The 19,672-nt window shown below is 57.2% G+C and overlaps 1 protein-coding gene across 1 annotated transcript in view; it reads right to left on the reverse strand.

Moving 5' to 3' along the window:
• The window catches only part of SAMM50 (SAMM50 sorting and assembly machinery component), a 24,379-nt gene continuing 4,707 nt past the window's right edge, over positions 1 to 19,672 (reverse strand). The window contains exons 2-15 of the mRNA XM_090272274.1: positions 19,016 to 19,126; positions 17,756 to 17,857; positions 16,475 to 16,562; positions 14,165 to 14,271; positions 13,560 to 13,690; positions 13,242 to 13,329; positions 11,038 to 11,166; positions 10,478 to 10,549; positions 9,699 to 9,785; positions 9,482 to 9,552; positions 8,190 to 8,257; positions 4,325 to 4,471; positions 3,517 to 3,658; positions 1 to 83 (exon numbers count right to left, since the gene is read on the reverse strand). Coding sequence (XP_090128400.1) covers positions 38 to 83; positions 3,517 to 3,658; positions 4,325 to 4,471; positions 8,190 to 8,257; positions 9,482 to 9,552; positions 9,699 to 9,785; positions 10,478 to 10,549; positions 11,038 to 11,166; positions 13,242 to 13,329; positions 13,560 to 13,690; positions 14,165 to 14,271; positions 16,475 to 16,562; positions 17,756 to 17,857; positions 19,016 to 19,126 — 1,389 coding nt within the window. The 3' untranslated portion in view covers positions 1 to 37. The remainder of the gene's footprint in view (positions 84 to 3,516; positions 3,659 to 4,324; positions 4,472 to 8,189; positions 8,258 to 9,481; positions 9,553 to 9,698; positions 9,786 to 10,477; positions 10,550 to 11,037; positions 11,167 to 13,241; positions 13,330 to 13,559; positions 13,691 to 14,164; positions 14,272 to 16,474; positions 16,563 to 17,755; positions 17,858 to 19,015; positions 19,127 to 19,672) is intronic.

A 19,672-nucleotide genomic window follows, 5' to 3' on the forward strand; every position in this document is an offset into this window, starting at 1 on the left:
GGCTCCTCCCGGAGGGGCTGGAGGGCGGCTGCCGCAGCTACAGGAACCTTATCCCAGCTCCAAACTGGACGCCGTCACATGTCCTAGAAAAGGGAGGAAAGTCAATCCTGCAGCCAGGTCTGCTCGCCTTGCTGCCTCCACAGCCCCTCGAACGTGCCCTTCTCAGAGGCGCGCGGCTGAGCTGGTCCCTCCTCCTTCTTCTCCACCACGACCTGGGCGCTGCTCCCCCGCCCGCCCGCCCCGCTCATCACCGCGCCCCAGGGACGGCGCTCAGTCAGACACTGGGGACATTGCTGTCAGATCTCAGGGACAACGGTGCCACAATCACTGCTGTCAGATCTCAGGTGCCGCCATCACCTCCACATAAAACTTAGCAAACATTTCAGAACTGTTTCCACGTCTGTAAGGGTCTGAAATCCTAATGAGAGATGTAGTGAGAACTCGAGGGGGGAGTCTGAGACGTGCACACATACAATTGACCCCCCAGCCTGCTAGGGGTCGGATTTCAGAAATGAAGACGAACCCCTGACATCGCTCACACGTCGCCAAATTCTGACGCTGCCGCTGCACAGGGGGTCCTGGCGGCCCCGTGCGGAAGCCGCTGCGCTCGCTCACTGGCCTCTGCGCGGCCGCCGCCACATGACAGCTGCGCGGGGCGGGCCAGGGGAGCCCTCTGGCGTGTCTTTCCGTGTCCTGCTCCCAGCAGGCCTCTTCCTTCCAGAAGAAACCGCACTGAAATTCATCTCTAAAACTTATTTTTCAAACTTACCCTGGACAGAGAGAAGGAAAGCTGAAAAGGTGAGCGTGGCTGTTTTCTGCACAGGCCATTGGGCGCGGCAGCGGTGTTGCCTTCCTGGGGCACAGTGACATCCAGTGGCCTCCAGCAACAGCGCAGCCGGTGACTGCAGCCCCCGACGCGGACTGCCCCCCCTTCCAGTGTGAAGGACAGGAGGCTGAGAGCCTGCCGGACGTGCCCTGAGTCACCCAGCCAGGCCTGGGGCCCGCGGCGATGGCCGGCCAGCAGAGAGGCCGGCAGGCCGGTCCCGGAACTGACGCTCATGGCGGTGAGACAGACAGCAAAGCCGCAGCTCACACACGCACTTCTTCGCGATAAAACGTTTGTGATGTACTTCCCCGTGCAGCTGGACTAAAACTAAACACCTTAATGCACACAAGCTGCTCACCGTGGGAAGAGCCTGCGTGTGTCCTGAGACGGGGGTGAGTGCAGAACGAGCGGGAACAAGACCCTCTCATGAGAGATGGGCAGGAAGAAACGCCTCTATCTTCCAGCCGAGGGTCGCGGTGCAGGACGGTCCAGCGTGGGGACACAAGGACAAGGCCCTCCCGCATCCAGCCGGAGCGGGGGAGGCGGTGGTGGCAGAGGCGACAGGGGGAGGCGGGTGCGTCTGCCCTGCCGCTGGCCTGACGGGTAATGCTGCGAGTCGCGCCCCCGTCGCCGGGGAGCCTCTGCTGCACAGGGTACCTGCGGGGCTGGTGCGGCCGCGTGCGGCCGCGTGCAGGTCGGCGTCTCACAGGAGGCGCGCCCGTGATGAAGACCAGCGGCCGCCTCCCTCCCCGGGACTGTCAGAGCCGCCAGACCCTCCCTAGCGCCACGCGCGGTGGGCCCACAGCCTCGCCGCAGGGGTGCAGCCGGCACCCACCCAGACCAGGGAGCGCGGTCCACCTTGGCCCAGGTCTAGAAGCTGCGCCACCTGCCCGACCTCACCGGGCCTGCTCTTCTCCCTGCAGAAACTCACTCAGACCTGGGGGTGACACCCGGGAGACCAAGTTCAGAAAACCACTTGCAAAATTAAGCTTCATTCATCCAAGGCGGGAAGGTTCGGGGAACCTTTGCTGAAAGGTCCCCCAGGGCACAAACCTTGCTCGAGACAGAAGTGACCCTCTCTTCACACTTCACTGGCCACGGAATCAGGACACACCATCCACGGCCTCACCCAGCACAGACACCAGGTGGCACCACCCGGGCTTGCACGGGCGGGCGCAGGGGAAACGTCTCCTAAAGGAACCCTTGCCTTGTGAAAAGCTGGCCACGGGGACCACCTCAGAAGCAGACCAGCGTGGAAGACCACCAAACGTCCTGGCCGCGCGCGGACCCTGCCCTGAGTGCTGCGTGTGCCTGCACCCACTCGGTCCTCAAACCTGCCAAGTGTCCCGTCATTAGCATCCGTTCTCTGGACATGCAGAGACCCAGAGCGGCTAAGTCACTCACCCTGGGTCACACAGCCACCGGGTGGCCCAGCTGGGCTCTAGTGTACATTCGGGCTCTGACACCCGTGGGAGCCAGGCAGCGCTGCAGCCGCCGGCACCTCCCCCAGTGAGAGGGAAGGAGGCAGTCGCTGGATGGAGAGCCGGGCCTGGCGACAGACCTGGGACCACACCTAAGCTCTCAGGCTTGACTGCCAGCTCACTACCGTGGCATCCCTTCCAAAAGCCATCGCCCACCATACTGAAGGGGAAGACACTGGTACGGAGCCTCCTTAACAGCCGGAGGCCTGGAGCCCCAGCTGTGACTCAGGGAGCGCCCCCCCATCTGGTGACAACATTAGTGCAGCCAGAACGCCCAAGAGAAAAACTCAGCCCGGAGTGCTGCCCAGAGAAGCATGGAAATGAAAAGATAACATAAGCCCTACGTTATGTTTGTGTCCCCCAAAATGCGTACGCTGAAGCCCTAACCCCCTCAGGGGAGGTGGGGCCCTTCAAGGGGAATCAGGCTTAGATGAGGCTAGGAAGCCGCAGTCCCCATGGTGGGATTAGTGTCCTCGTAGGAAGACACCAGAGGGCTTGCTGGTCATCTCCCTCCCCCTGCCAGGTGAGGGCGCAGTGAGAAGGCCGCCATCTGCAAACCAGGAGCCGATTCAGCCAGCACCTGGACCTTGGCCTTCCAGCCTCCAGAACAGTGAGAACTAATATGTTGCTGAAGCCCTGAGTCTATTGTTTTTGTTACAGCGGCCCGAGCTGACTAACACATACTATAATGATATTTCTCGATTTCTTACAGTCTACGCCCTGCATACCAAATAGCATAAGAGGCGGAATTGAGTTCTGTCACCGCGGACAGCCCCGCTGCTGCCCTCACCCACGCGAGACTGGGCACTCCTGCTCAGTACAGTAACCGCTGGAGAAAGGCAAAGGGGAGCCTGGCATACAGCTCTGTCCCTGCGGCCGGGCCCTCGGCCTGCAAAGCTGCCCCCCGGCAACACCGCACTCTGGGTAGGCCTGGCCACGGCGCCCAGCCACCCCTCCCGCCAGACCTCGAGGAGCAACCGCTGCTTGGCACCAGTAGGTGCACGCAGGGTGAGGTGGGGGTGGGGGCGCTCCACGTTCCTCCAAACCAGATAGAGAAGCACCCAGTGGAGGAAAACACATACATTCCCAATCTTCGCTAACTCTTCCATTTCTCCTAAAAGCTTGACTCCCAGAGGCCACCGATGAGGATTCACGTGCCCAAAACAAAGGAAGACGATGAGCAAGCACCGCGGGGACCCCGGCACCCACCTGTCGCCCCCCTGCACGCCCATGGGGATGCAGTAGTTGAGCTCCAGCCGCGCGATGTTGCCCAGCCTGAGGACGATCCCCGCCCCGTACGACCAGCGGATGCACTCGGCCAGCTTACGCAGGTGGGCTCTGGGGCCTTCCCCTGAAAAGAGAGGAGGGTGTGACCCACGGTGTGTGGCCCTGTCCTTCCAAGAACGCTGTCCTCAGCACGCCCCCACGGACCTTTGGCGGGGCTCAAAGCCAGGCCTGGATGCTCGAGAAGGTGGAGGAAGCGACAGGAGGACCAAGACCCAGAGAGGCCGCAGGGCCACACTTCTCGCCGTCCCGGAAGCCAGGCCTTGTCACCTCTGCGGGCCTGGCACGTGCGGTCCCTCTGCCCAGAACAGCACTCCCACCCCCCCCACCCCCGCCCTGGGGAAGCCCCAGTCCACACGCCACTTTTAGAGGCTGTCCTGTGCGCTGTGTCCCAGACACCCCTTCCCGTCCCCCTCGCTGGACACGCCCACTGAGCCCCTCGGGAAGGGGACCACCCATGGCCTTAGTGACTGCAGAGTGTGCGTGTCTGCTGAGTGAACGAGGAGACCCCCCTTTGCCAGACGGCCTTCAGTGAGGGCCTTGCGCGGGTTCCGTTCACCCAGCCAACGGGTTTGTTCTGGGCGCAGTCGGGCGTTGCGGGGTGTGGTTAGGTAAGGCACAGTCCTTAACTGTCAAGACTACGTCACATGGAAAGACAGACACCCGTGCGGGCGCTGTGCCGGCAAACACAGAGCCCACGGCACTGCCATGGCCTCTCACGGCCCGAGCTTACCGTAGTTGAGGTTGCAGAGGTTTCCCGCGTTGAGAAAGAAGTGTGTTCGGAACAGCTCTCCGAAGCCGCCCTGGCCGGGCCGGAACGGTAACGGGGTGTACAGGTGCAGGCCTCCGGCCCAGTACGCCTCCCCGCCCAGGTAGTCTCCTAGACAAGCAAAGCCAGGTCTCACGGCCGTGACACCGCACTCACGGCCAGATCCGCACGCAGGGGTGTGCTGTGCGCAGGCCCCAGCTGCTCGCTAAGTCCTGATGCCGTCGGCCGCACCGGGAGCGGGCTTTCTTTTCCCGTTTATTCTGTGTCGCCTTAACTGGAACCCAATGCTAACGTAGTTCAGAAAAGAATGAAGTCAGGAACTGATCCTGTCTATGAAGGGCTTGAAATAGAACAAATGCCCTTGTGGGAATCACTTTTCCCATGCGTGCCGATTTCCAGATCGCATCCCCCTGGCAGTGAAATGCATCATTCTGTAAAAAGCTCAGGGCCACACCGGAGGGACAGAGTGTGGGCTGTGTCTCTGCACCTCCTGGAAAAGGGTGTCCACGCTCTTCAACGGGCAGTGCCGACGACTCCCTGTGAGGAAGCAGCGTCCCAGCTCAACAGCTAGGCAAGAGGCTGTTTTTAGAAGTTCACGACCACGGGGGCTGGGACTGTCCCCCGAGAGCACACGGGCATGACTTCTGCAAACGCCCCTGCCCCCTCCACCTTAGCTACCAATGGCTGTTAACACTGAAGTGACTGAAAAATGACCAACACCTAAATGTTTATACTTCATTGCAAAATACTGTGTAAATTGCCTTAGTACCTCGGATACGAAATGACAAGCCAGGGACAAGAACAAAGGGCTGCCTCCAAGGTCACCGCCCGGCAAGGACGGCGCGTTTACCTCGGGACGCTACTCTCCCGGCCCCTTCCGGTACGGAGGGCCCAGAGGAAGCCGGCCAGGGCCGACAGCACAAGGCCCGCGGGCTGGCTTGTTTCCCCGCGGCTGCCCCGCTCTCTCTCTGACCGTAAAAGGAATAAACTCACTGTAGAACATCTGATGAAGACAGGGAAGTCGTATTTATCAGAAATCTTTAATTTCTACCATTCAGAGGTAACCAGCTGACACCCTGGTGTCTTCTATCCAGTGAATTATGATGAACAGCTATAAATAAGGAAACGGGAGCTGTTTTACAGCCCTAGGGCTCGCGGCCCTGGCGTTTCCTCAGTTCAGTGTGTCTAGGCCTCTTCTCTAATCCTTTATGTTCTGTGAAAACGTGACGCTGGTGCCTGAACTGTCACATACATGTGCCACAGTATCACCATATAGTCCTCGTCTATTGTCACACGGTGTCTAATGTCCGGATGGCGGACACTAACCTGTGATGTGTTTCCTTGTACCCACGCCCTAAGTGCACAGCTCAGTCACTTCCACACATGCACACACTGTCCACTGAGCACCCAGATCGAGAAACAGGTGCACGCCGCCCCTCGAGGGCCCCATTCTCCTTACCCACCTCCTATCACCCACGCCGAGCACAAGCCCCGCCCTGTTGTCACTGCAGACAGGGTCAGCCTGGCCTCACGCCTCCCACACGTGGAATCACCGCATGTGTGTGCCCTGGGCTGGGCCCCTCATCTCTGCACATTTCTGAGGCTCGTTCCTGCCACCCCTCAGCCAGCGGCTGTGACCTGTTCATCCTTGCCACTGTGTGACGCTCCACAGTGTGACAATGCCACTCTTTATGGGCCCATCCTATTGCTGATGGGCATTTGGGTTTCCGGTTTTCAGTTGGGGGCCATTATTAAAAACCCCTGCATGTATATATTTTAGGCTCTTGATGCATGGTGTGAAATTGCTTTAGTGAAAAGTTGTGACAACTGACATTCTTGCCCATAGAATCTGACCAATGGCCTATTTGATAGCTAACTAAGTGGAATTTTGTCGTGTTTGAATTTTCAGGCAAGTGTGAGACTCCTAAACATTCCCAGAATCACTAAATAATACTTGCTTCTAATGAAGAAGAAGCTGTCCACAAATTGTTACTTTTTTAAGAAAACAACACACTGATAAAACACTCTAAAAATAAGGGAAAAGACATAATCTCTGTACAGAATGCATGCACAAGGCAATACTATTTATAAAAATATAAAGCCGAAGCAACAAAGATATGAAAAAGCAGAAAAATTGAGGTAGACCATTTTAAACTGGAATAAATGCATCCACGTAAGTGACATTTCTGAAGTTTTTCATAACGTGTGGAGAGACTGATACAGCGTCAGGTGCCGGAGAGGCTCCTGGGACCAGGACAACCCAGGGCCGGAGCCCCGCGGGGCCGCCAACACAGTGACTCAGTGACACAGTGCTGCATAATCATAAGGAGAAAGTCTAAATGTCTATAACCCAGGCCGTGGCTTTTATAGATTTCAGTGCGGCAGTGAGGTAAAATGTGCGGCCATTGCAATGGTACCGTGATGGCCATGGACGGGGCCAGGCAGGCCCTGGGGATGTTGGGGGGGGGGGGGGCGTGTCGTAACTCCTACGGCCGCCTAACTACTAACATAAAATAACACTGACAAAGGGATGCAGTCTGTATCTGAATCACTGCTGGGGGGCATGCAGACTGGCCGTCCTTCTGGAAGACGGCCTCCAGACCCTCACGAACGGTTCACAACTGTGCTCTGTGGTGTTCACCTGAGTGAAGTCAAACCTGTGTCCACATACACCTGCACATGGAACTTGACGTCAGCTTTACTCTTAACTGCAGAAAATCGATGCCATGAAACTAGCCAAGGTGTCCGCCAATAGGCAAGTGGGGAAACAGACTCACATATCCGAGTACTGCCTGTTAAAGGGAGTGCTACCGGGTGATAAAAACACGAGCGACCGAGCTCTGAAACACCGCTTAGCCCCGGGGCCCGGCCTGAAGGCCTCGCGCTGTGTGGTTCCAGCTCCCCGACCTTCTGGGAAAGGCACAGCTACGGAGACCGTGAAAAGCGCGGTGGCTGCCGGGGACTGGGGTGGGGGTGGGGGGGGATAAGCCGGCGGAGTGCGGTGGACTTTGGGGTGAGAACGAGCAGGTGACACTTCTGTACGACACTGCAGTGGCAGCTCTGTGACATCAGGCACTTGCCAGACCCATGGAGCGACCCTGACGTGCACCACAGACAGTGAGTGATCTCACACCGGCGCGGGCTCCGCAGGGATCGCAAGTGTGGCCCGCAGCGCGAGATGCCAGCGACGGAGGCCACAGGGGTCCCTGTGCCTCTTGCTCAGGTTTCCTACAGACCTAAAACTGCTCTCAAAATCAACGTCCAGCCTGGCTGCTGTGGCTCAGTGGGCTGAGCACCGGCCTGTGAACCAAGGGGTCACCAGTTCAATTCCCCATCAGGGTACATGCCTGGGTTGGGGGCCAGGTCCCCAGTTGGGGGTGCACGAGAGGCAACCACACATGGATGTTTCTCTCTTTCTCCTTCCTTTCCCCTCTAAGAATAAATTAATAAAATCTTTTAAAAAATAACACCTATTAATTTTTTGAAATTATAGTATGTCAATAAATTAAAATGAGCAGCTGTTAAAAATTATAAAGTCCTTATTCCTATAAAGCTCTCCCCCACCTACTGTCACCAGTGGAGAAACAGGTGACGTGAGCACGAAGATACACGTCTGTGCAACAAAACGCTGGTGCATGTCGTCCCTGGTGATGGGGCCGCAGGTCACCGTCGTGTATGTTTTCCTTGGAAATTTTCCTACAATTTCCGTAACAAGCGTCTCTCCAGGCCTGCTGTGTGGCAGATGTGGTCGTGGGTGCCAGTCCCACGGTGGTGATTTAAACAAGTACGTCCTCTCAAAGCAGACGCGGGCGTGGTGGGGAGCACTGACCTTCACTCTGCGGCCCGACGCTGTGCATCCTGAAGCCGCGCACACTCGTGGGTCCCCCGAGGTAAAACCTGGAACGGAAGGAAAGCAGGTGTCAGAGGATAGCCACCGGCTGGAAGCTTCTCGAAACGAGGTACGTGCAGACGGAGCCCTGCGGGACTGGGCCCCACAGGGAAACATTTCAGGGATAGTGCACAGGGTCTGATCAACTTCACAAACGTCCCTATCTCCTTCTTTTCCAAACCTACACGGTCTTCTTCATAATGCTTGTGTCTGCACTAATACTCTCCCTACTGGCAGTTTAGAACGTTTGCTATATCAGCAACACTACAATGCACACATCCTTATACATGAATCTTCGTACGTTTCTAAATGTATTTCTGTAAATTAAATTCATGAAGGTGGAACTGTTAGGTCCCAGAGTTCAGAAATTTAAAAACTGTATACTTCCGAAGAGCCATGTAAAAATGATGAGCCAGTGTAAGGTAAAACAACGTTGTAACTCATGCCAGGTTGAACAAGGCGTTTCTTGCCTGGAGAACGAGTACTGTATTAGTGTTTGTTTCAGAGCAATGAGGACCCCCACCCCCACCCCGCTGGCAGGAGCAGGCACCCCACCAGCTTCAGAAAAGCAGGCCCCGGCCCTTCCTCGGGAGCCTGCAAGTGGTTCCTGGGCTTTAGAGACATAATTCTGCACAGGAATCTCTTCTCAGAAAACAGCATGAACAATACTGACAAGATCGCATTCCTCACAGTGTTACTTAGTGCAAATAAAGAAGCATTAAAATGCTTATGCAAAATCTCTCCTGACGTGGCGAATGGTTTGCTCTACAATTTCTTTAAAACCTTTTAAAAAGCAGGAAGAACACTGATCTATCCACGAAACACACCATGTTAACAGCTTAACGTAGATGTGTATGTAAACGAATATGCGCAGACCCACAGACCCACAGAGACAGACTAAAAAGGAAGTCACCCCAAATGCTGACTGCTGTTCACTGGCTGTTTTTATACTTCCTTATGTTTCTCTATTTTTATATTTCTGCAACGTGCATGAACTGTATTCTCTCATACTCTAGAGGATACAAATTCTTTATAAAGTTAACTCTCTCTGCCCCCAAAATATTAAGTATGAAGTATGCTGGGTATTCTGAAATTAAAACATTAAGACTAAAGTAAGTTTTGAATATTTGCTCCCCTAGATAGACTTCCCTAAAATACCCTACAAGAAGCCAACCAGAAGGAGCCAAAGGAAAACACCTGCAATGACCCATCCCCCACTCACGGTTACTCACCTGTCGGCAATACTTGTCGGTTTGTCACCGATGGGCACCAGCATTCCACCCCAGAGGGACGCTGAAAAAACCTACAGGAACACAGACGAACAGTCATTTCCGTCCCGCGATTCCCTCCCGGCCATGAGCCTCAGCAGACGGCAAACACGGAGATTGGTCCCGGGCCCCCAGAACAAAGGATACAAATGCAGGTGACAACGCCTGGCCAGATACTCACTGAATCAAGTAGAAGCTGTTTGTTCAACTGAAGCTCGAAGTCTTCCTTTATGAAGCTCACGTCCCCGCCGGTGTAGCCGGCCAGCTCCTGCGGGAAGAAGCCACCGGCAGTGGGGCAGCAGCTCCCACAGGTGCCGAACGGCCTCAGCGCAGCCGTCGCTTAGTTTTGCCGTTTTGCACGTTTAGAAAAGCAACAGACCACCTCCGTCTGCTGGAAGCTGTGTCCGGCCGGTCCTAGGCGCTGCCAGGGGCCTGAGAGGCACGGCACTGCAGCGTCCTGAGTAACCGCAGGGCCCGTCCGCCCCTCGTGTGGGAGGGACGCGCTGGCAGCACCGGCACTGGGTCACAGAGCTCGCAGCAGGTGACACAGCTCGTGGGGCCCAGTCAGCGCTTGCAGACAAATCAGCCAACCGTTTGCGATCTGGCGCATTCGGTATAAAAGCCAGATTTGCAGCCGCTCCTGACACAGGACCAGGCGGATGAGCCTCTGTGCCCCTCGCGGCCCAGCTGGCCCCCGCCCCCACCGCACCGCCCGGCCCCTGCCGGAGCTCGTTCCTGGGAAGCCCCCCACGCATAGCACAGCTCCTCTGGCCTTGGTGCTGCGGAGCCGAGACGGGCATGCTCACTCTGGGCGAAGGCAGAGGACGGGGCCCTGAGAGGGGACCGACACCCTAGCGAGCCATTCTGGAATGGCTTGTGCAGTGAAAGGAAACTGCTCCCGGTGGAAAGCGTGATTCCCGGTCCCCCAGGGTGGCAGGGACCCAGGGGAAGGAACACTACCTGGTTCACTTTCAGCAAAGCCCCTCTCTTGGGCAAGATGGAAGAGTTCCGAGAGTCGATGACCATGGCGTGCTGCAAGACATTTGCACGGCGTGTTTGCACTCCAGTCAGGTCTAAAGCAACACTTACTGCGCACTAACCATGTGCTAGGCATTGTGCCGAGCGCTGTACAGCCCTTTATCACGTGACGAGAATCCCGCGACAACGGCAGGAGCGTCACTCCGCGGTTACCCACGAGGGAACCGAGAGCGGGACAAGCAAGCCCACCCATCAGGCGCAGGCTACGCCCGGCCCTGTGCTGCTGTCTCCAGGAGCTGGACACCTGCCACGGTCAGCTCCGCAGCGTTCAGCTGAATCCCCAGTTGGCTCCCAGGCGTGCCTTTTCCCGTAGCCACCAAGGTTATTTAGAAAAAATAATGGGCAGTGTTCATAAACTCACGAAGTGGCCAGGACGCACTGTTTTTGCCACCCAGTCCATGATACTTATCAGTCCGTCCTGATGCTGGCGATGGCTGTGGCCCGAGCACCTAAATATCCACTCGAACAAGAAAAGTCCTTACCGAGAGGGCAGACTTCAGGGAGTGGCCGCTTTCCTGTCGGACGGCAAAGGACGCGTTCCTGGCCAGGCAGCCCAGCTCTCGCCACACGCCCTCCCACTTGACGGTGTGGCTGGTCTTCCATATGGGAAACTGTAAGCACAGGGCAGCGGTCACCCTTCCAGCGCTGGGCGGTGGGACGGCACCCAAACAGACCTCAGAACGCGGCACCCTTAAAATGTTAACTAACGAAATACACGAGCCCTGCTTTTCCATGACGGGCAGGGGAGAAAGAGGGGGGAGGAGCAGAGGAAGAAGGCGGGGGAGCGGGGGAGAGGAGCGGGGCTGCCGCGATCACAGGGAACCCTGCCCAGTCTGGGCCAGGACACCGCTCCTGGGTCTGAAAGCTGCATGTGACTTTGCAACCGACAGGCTTCCCCACAGACAGGCCGGGGGGTGTGAAGCCGGGCTAGGTGCCCCCAGTGCCCCCGTGAGCACCGGCGAGGAGCCAGGAGACGAGGCCACAGCGCCGGGAAGTGCACCCGTCCTACAGCCAGAGGCCGGAGCCGCGTGGGCTCCAGAGCCCAGGCAGACGGGATGGCCGGTCTTCTGTCTCTCGCTCAGGCGCGGCTTGGTGGCCTCCGAAGGACAATGATAACGTAACTCCTACAGGAAGCCAGGTCACTTCACCCTTCCCAGTGTGACCCCACACTGGGCATCCTCTGTAGCCCTCAGGCCTGCAAGAAGACTTCAGGCCCAGGCCCCCCACCCACTTTCAGGGCGAGAACCTCGGGGCCCCACCTCGACACGCTTCCTGTCAGCCCCCCAGGGCGCCGTGCTGGGCGCTGTGGGAGCAAAGGGTGGCAGAGGGCGGCCTGCTCACCGGTGCACGCAGGGCCACCTGGGACCAGCCCCGCCCCAAACACCCGCAGGAGCTGCAGGGCTGACCTACGCCATTTCTTCCCTCATCAGGCAGCTCTTCCCAGGAGAACCACTGTCACCCCGACACACTGCCCCCTCTCTGGGTTCACGGTCAAGAGGACGAGGCAGGGCCAGGGGCACCCTTTCCTTTGCGCAGAGGCCCTAGTTCACATCAGCCCCGGGGACAGCGGACAGGACATGGGCCCTGTCCCTCACCCTCAGGGCTGCTGGCATCTGCTGCTGCTGCTCTGAGCCCCTCACCCCCAGCACAGACCTACCGGGGCCCTTCCGCTCGCCTGAGCATCTGCTCTTTCAGACAAACTTGGAAAAGATACAGGGGACACAGGAGCAGGATGGCGAGAAGCTGTCTGCACTGCTGGCGGGCACTGGAGACCCGCTGGGGGCGGGGCTGGGAAGCAGGGCCTGCTGCGGGGGCCCCGTCTGCACCCCCAGCACGGGGCAGGCAGGTGTCTGAGAGCCACTCCCTTCACACCAGTGCAGGCGGCGCAGGCAGAACCGAAAATGAGTCACCCTGAGCTCCGTCCACCTGGTCTACCTCAGTTTCCCTGACTTTGGTCTGCAGGGTGAGATGCATGAGTAACTAATGTGTCCGGTGCCCCCAGGTGCTATGTGAGGCCCCAGCAGGGGGTGGGGTGGGGAACTAAAACCATGTCCCAGACCCCATTCCCCGAGATGCTGATTTAGCAGGGACACATTTCTGACCGTTCACAGGCGAGGACAATGCTGCTGGCCTGAGGACCACGCTGGGGGAGCTACTGACACAGGAGGGAACAGGGACATGTGCAGAAAGGAGGGGCAAGAGCAGGGTTCACTGTAAGGCCCAAAGAGGCCAAATGACTGTGAGTCCATTGGTTGCCTTGAGTCAGGTCCTGCTGGAAGTGACACTGGGTGAGAACCAACGATTACGCTCTCCACACCCCGAGGCGCCACGGCTGGCCGTCAGAAGGTACTGATCTCACTCAGCACGTGAGGGGGGACAAGCAGGGGCCGCCGCAGGAAGTCGGGAGCACAGAAGAAATCAGCCAGGTCAGAGAAGCTGCCTTGTGGCTATCAGCCACGCTCTGCCCCGGCAGCCAGGCCAGGGAGCAGGCACTGGCCAGGAGGGAGAGCGCCGAGGGTGACTCAGCAACAGGGCCGGCCCCCCACCCCTGTGAGCGTCAGACCCCGGGTGGGTGTGTGCGCTCCCTGCCAGCCCCCCCACCCCCCCGCTGTCTTTGGGGATCGAGTAAAGAGGCGCTGTGTCCTCACCCGGGCATCCCCGGGTGGCAGACAGGAAGGCTACTTACGCTGTACTCCGCCGACAGGCCTCTGTCCGTCTCCCGGAGTGAACTCCAAGGGAACTGTCCAGTAACTTTATACAAGTTCACGGAGAAGCTAGGAGACAATGGGACGGAGCTTTAAAGGCTGAGACAGTGATCGCCACCTGCACACATTTAAAGCAAGACTCAAAACACACTTCTGGGGCTCAGCTTCAGGAGCAAATCTACAGCGCGAGGAAACGTGGCAGGAGAGTCAGCTGATGCGGTACATTTCTTTTCCCAAACAAGCAGCTACTTTAACTTTAAACCAAGCCTCTGTGCTCAAGGATCTGTTTCACTTCCTACTTTCTTTGGAAGTTTCCAGGCTGTGGCTTGAAGAATGACAGGCCATAGGAAGTTTCTTTAGTTCCGTAGGAAAACTGAAAGGTCACCTTCTCCGCACGGCCTAGAAGATTCGGGAGCTTGAGGCCAAGCACCTAGGAGCGAGAGAGAGGGAGTGGGGACTGAAACTGAAGGGACGATACCCTTTTACGAAAAACGAGGCTGGCGAAGGGACCCTCACGCAGACCGCACAGCTGGCCGTCACCCGCAGTCACGCCCACTCTGCAAAACGGGACGCTGCTGAGCGCCCACGCCCCATGCGCCCGCCGACTCGGGGCCGGCCCCACTCGCCAACTTCACTGTGAGCCGCGGGGGGAACCAACGGTGGGTTCAGTTTAGGGGAATCTGAACAAGAAACTTAATACAAATACTCCCCAAACCGTTCCTAAGTCACTACTAAGGTCAATGCTATTGTCGAGCAACCCGAAACACAGCGTGACCAGCCGTAGGAGGCCGGACAAGAAACCAGAGGCCCCTCGCACGCGCAGGCTGAGGCGCACGGAAGGGCTCTGAGCGCGCAGAACGCGGCGCCGTGAGACGGGCGCCCTGCAGCCCCGCGCCGTACGCACCATGCTGCCCTCGTTGTTCCCGACCATGGTGTTGTAGCTGCCCGTCAGCCTCCGCAGCTCGGTGACCTCAAAGGTAACGTCCAGCCCATTTGGAAGGGCGTCATCACCTAGGGAAGTGACGAAGAGTCAGCAGCGGCACTCACAGAACGTGGACGTCTGTCTCCGGACCCCCTGCTGAAAAGCAGCGCGAACGCTCAGCTTATCTCACAGCCTCGCCTGGGAGCCCCACCCCGTTTGCCGTGTGGGGACCCGGCCGCACAGCAGCACCACCGCCCCTGCACCCAGTCCCTGCGGCAGATCTGACGGCAGCGCCGCCGGCCGCTGTTCTGCACCTGGGCGGGGTGGCTGAAGCTCCCTGGGCTCTCAGCTCAAGTGACATTAAAATGTGGAAGTCACAGGACAAGATGCACCCGGGTAACCCTGAAAGGGAAGCAAGAGCCGCGATACAAGCGCAAGAGGGGACTACTTCTGTCCCCTTTCAGGCCGGGGCACAGTGCCTGGAGGACAGTGAGGCTGGGACTCGGTGCAGCTGCCACGTCACCCCCCGGGGAGCGGCTGAGCTCTGCAGGCCGCGGGCCTCTCACAGGACAGGGGCCGCCCTGAGCCCGGCTGGACAGGAGACGCACCCAGGGCCGGCAAACTCACGGACGCCAGTGCACTGGCTCCCAGATACTCATTCGGTTGGTCAGGGTCTCGGCACCATGTTTTTCTCTTTTCTTAATTAATGTTTTATTGTTTGAAGCAGTTTTAAGTTCATCGAAAAGCTGAATACAAAGTTTCCACGTGACCCCTCCCTGTCTCCTCACACACAGTCCCTGTCATTTTTTTTTAAAGATTCTATTTATTTTTAGTGAAAGGGAAAGAAAGGGAGAGAAACATCACTGTGTAGTTGCCTCTCACACACCCCCAAATGGGGACCTGACCCATAACCCAGGCCTGTGCCCTGACTAGGAATTGAACCAGCGACCCTTTGGTTTGCAGGCCGGCGCTCAGTCCACTGAGCCACACCAGCCGGGGCCACACTTCCTGTTAGTAACATCTGGCGTCAGTGTGGTGCGCGGTGACAGCTGAACCAACAGTGAGACAGTGCTCTGCGTCAGGGTTCAGTCTGGCTGTCGCCCATCCTAGGGGGCGCCCCCCCATTACCACTCACACAGCACGGCCTCACTGCCCTAAACCACTCTTCTCTAACAGCGCCCAGGAAAGCCCACGTGCCGCCGGGTGGGCCGCTGACAGAAGTGAGCGCGCTGACCACGCAATCACACTTACAACAGATAGGAGACAGCGCCAAAACTGCCGCCGCCACCCAGCCTTGCCACCACAAGCAGGACTTCAGGGTGGTGGCCACTGTCACTCCCTCGTCTGACCGGGGCACGTTACTAAACCTCCTGGCCTGTTTCCTTAGCTGAACGCTGTATTTCTAAGAGTAACAGTGACCGGGTTTCTACGAGGTGGACCTAAACCCTCACGCAGAGCTGAGCATGGGGAGGACCACCGCTGCAAGGGCGCCGTGACACCTGACTGCTTCCCCAAAGGCCCTGCTTCACCGAACGTGTTCCCGCCAAGGCCCCGGTGAGCACAGTGATGCCGGCCCGGGGCCGCACACGGAACCACGGCCCTGGCCGCCCTAAGCGAGTCCTCAATTCCCAGGCGAGCGCGCGGCCACTCACACTGCACTTCCCAGCCCCCCTGCACGCAGTGCGGCCACGTGGGTGCATCCTGGCTGGCGCGATGGGAGCGCAGGGCTGTGCACAGCACCGGGACAGGTGCTGGAGGGAGGGCCGGCCCTTTCAACCTCCTTTCCTCCTTCCCGATGCGGGAACGAGAGACGTGGCTGCTGGAATGGGGCTCGGCCATCACAGGGACCAGGGAGGCTGGGGATGATGAAGTGACAAGACGGGGTGGGAAAACCACGCCAGCCCCAGGGGACCTCAAGGAGCAGAGCTACGACATCAGCCCAAGACTGCTTCCCTCAGCAAATAAGCAAATGAACGGAAACTGCCAGTGAACTCCGGCTCGCAGTGCCCTCCTCTTGCCAAAGCATGTGCTGGGACCCCTGCTGGGCTGGGCATCCCGGTGACACCGGCTGCCTCCCCGGGATCCTTCTCAGACCCCTGGCTCCATCCAGGGCTTTGGAGGCCAGTCCCTTCAAAGTGCGCCCGTCCTCCTGGGCCTGACATATAAACCCAGCGCCTCCCCGGGACCGCTCACTGCCAAGGCCAGGGCTGACTGCACCTGGAGACACAGACCGCGCCCGTGACCCTGGAGGACGGGTGGGAGGGACATCATGGCGACACGACACACACGTACCTTGGCACGTATCAATCAAAACGTCCACTTGTTTAAATATCCCCAGACGAAGCAGCTTTTCACGGGCTTCGTGAGATTTCCGCATTACCTATGAGAGGAAAAACCGAGAATGTGTTTCTCTAAGTTTCAGAAACGTGAACGGGGCCTGCGTTCAGGCTGGCAGTCCGCCACCTGGTGCCTGCTGGTGCCAGGGAGGAGAGCACCGCCAAGACCAGACACTCAAAGGAAGGGACAAAGCGCTGGGGGCAACAGGAAATCCGATCCGGAGAGCAGAAAGCAGCGCACATAACGTAATGCTCGTCCGTGGGACCCTTCACAGCAAATGGTGGGAGAGCGCACAGAACGAGGCAGCGGGCAGGCGACGCGTTCTCGTGGGCAAAGACCTCCGTGAGGGCCCGTGTCAAACCTGAAAGGTGCGGGAGGGATGCGGAGGGCGGGGATACTGTTCACGGGCCGGCGTGTTCGGGCCGTGCGCCACGTTCCTGGAAGGACGTGCAGGGGGCCCGGCGCCCGGCTTTCCCTGAAGGGTGCGCGGGCCTCGGCCGGCGGCGAGGGATCAGGCTCCATTTCACTGCAAACCCCTCTCTACCGTTAGACTGTTCTACGCTGTTTCTAACCTGTGCTTGTATGTTAATCTTTTTATCAAACTAGCTTCCAGAAGTGGGGGTGGCCAAGCGCTGCTGAAGGGTCACGTGAAATGAGGACTGAACGGAGACACGGGCCCAGGACACCAGGGCGCTGTGGGTGGCCCTGCCAGGCACGGAAGTGTGGTTCCAAGGTCAGAGGGACGGACGGAGACCACAGAGGTCAGGAGGGAGACGATGTAACCCAGGAAAGAGACTGCAGGAATGGAGCAAGGGCCCGAGGGGACGGAGGGAAGGTGACACCCGAGTGCCCCCCCCCACCAAGTCAGGAGGGCCCTGAAGGAGAGAGGGGAGGACAGCGCTAAGCAGGGTGCTGGGGGGAGTCAGCGCCGGGCACCGGCAGCCCCTCTTCCCATGCTGGGGCGGCTGTAAACACAGCGAGGGAGCAGCCTTGGAAAAGGGGGCAGACCCCCCTGCCCAGGGATAAGGGCGAATGCAAACCTGTGTGCGTTTGTGGGAGGCGCCGGGGAACTGGGGGGTTCACCGTGGGGCGCCAACGTTCCCTTCGGGGCAGGAGGCGAGGCCGCCAGCGCAGAGGCCGGGGCGGGGCATGTGGCGGTGTGTGGACATGGGGACACGGAGAGTCACAGCATCTTCGGAAGGGAGTGGAAAGGACGCCAAGGAAGAAAATACTTGCCTCGATGAGGTTTTTAGCCTTAAAAACGTCTCCAATTTCATACATGATGATGTCATCTTTTGTCCTTCCGAGTCCATCAAAGTGAACGTGCTGAACCACCACCTGAGTGTGACAGAGGACACGGACTGCTGGGCACGACACCAGGCAGGAGGACCGGCCCAGGGCTAAAGACAGAGGTCTCAAATTCCTGCCAAACTTCCTTTCAAGTTTAATAATCCACATTTCTAAATCCCAGACTTGATTTATTTTTCACACCTTTTCAAATAACTGATGACCTCAACTTACCCTTTGCTAGGTCTGCACTTCCTGTGAGCCAGGTCTGTAAGGTCTCTGAACCCAGGTGACCAGGGACGTCAGTGCGAAACCCAGCAGGCCCGGCTCCCCCGCGCATGCTCCCCAGCGTGCTCCCCGGGCACTGGCCCCTGGGTGACGCCAACCATAGTCCGGTTTCACACTGTGGGCCCCTTGCTAGAGATCTTGGGTGGCCGGCACAGCATGGTGGGTGCTGACTCCGGGAGCCCCTCACCTCTGTGTCCTCCCCAGACAGCCAACTCTCCAAGAGTAGGAACTGCTTCTCACTCACCCCTGTTTCATAAAAGCCACATAGCACACTGACTGTGCAGATGTTTAATTTGTTCAAGAAAAACGCACCAATTACTGATGGGACAGGTGCTATTCCGAACACAGGATACAGCAGCGAACAAAACATGAATTCCTGCCTCAGGGGAGCTTATACTTTAAGGAGGAGAGAAAAAGGCAATGTATCTAATGAAGTAGCAGAAAAATAAAGCCAAGTTACCAGGAAGTACTAGGGAAATTTATAACTCACAGGTGCTTGGGACACTGCACAGAGATCTTAATTTAAGAATTAATGAAAACGTGCTTCCATTTCTTCAGCTGTCTTTAATTTCAAAAGCAACCAAGTTTAAGAAAAGTTTCATTCAAGATCCAAGGTCTTTTTTCTGGGAGCAGGGACCAGAGTGTAAACTTAAGCAGAATTTGAGTTCGTCTTTGAAATACCTTTTTTTGATGACATAAATACTGAATGTATTTGTTTAAATTTCCCACCTAATAACTAAGGAAAAGCCGTTTTTCTAAAACCAGACACGATTGTCCTAAGTCACCAGCCCCCCCAACTGGGAGCCCGCTACACACTCTTCCTTCAAGTCCCAGAGACAAGTCCTTGCCCTTTCCCTAGAGGTTTATGGAAGTGACCGTTTCTAGTAACAACCGTATCAAGCCCTTCAACAGAACACTCACATCTTTGTTTTCAAGGATTTCCTGTTTTGCTTCAGGTTCAACTTCAACGAATTCAGCTTCTTCTCCTAATCCTCCAAACTCGGGTCCACTGGCTGGAAGAGGCTCCAAACTCTGAAAGGGAAGGAGGAACCACAGGTAAATACACTTATAACATATAAAAACCCAAAATCTTCAAGAGTTTTGTCTTTAAATGGTGCTCCAGGAAACCTGGTACCACGGGCCCCTCTGGTAAGCGAAGGCAGGGGCAGGAGGGGCACAGGGTGTAAGCCACTGTTGATACACGAGTCTTATGTTGGCAGTGGGATCCTGGGTGCCCAGTGTATCACTAATCAATAAAACAAAGATGAATTTTCAAGTGACTAAAAGGGTCAGGCATGAACCTACAATGACTGTGTCCTAAACCAAGGATCGTGGCTAATCCAGTTCTGTACATCTGAGGCCTCAGAACAAAAATAATTTTAAAAAGAGATGCCACAAAGACATGTATCAGGGAAAAGGAAAAAAACTGCATTTCTGTTGTTAGAGAAAGTATCCTAATTTTTGAATCAAAACTGGGTACATTCCAGGACAATTAATTACACTGACTCCCAAATGACTGAAGCACACGGTTCTGGGCTTGTTTTGGTTTGGAAAGCCTCCTTCACACACTAAGAGAAA

This window comes from Furipterus horrens, unplaced genomic scaffold (genome assembly GCF_987537825.1).
Source record: "Furipterus horrens unplaced genomic scaffold, mFurHor1.1.pri manual_scaffold_4, whole genome shotgun sequence".
Lineage (NCBI taxonomy): Eukaryota > Metazoa > Chordata > Mammalia > Chiroptera > Furipteridae > Furipterus > Furipterus horrens.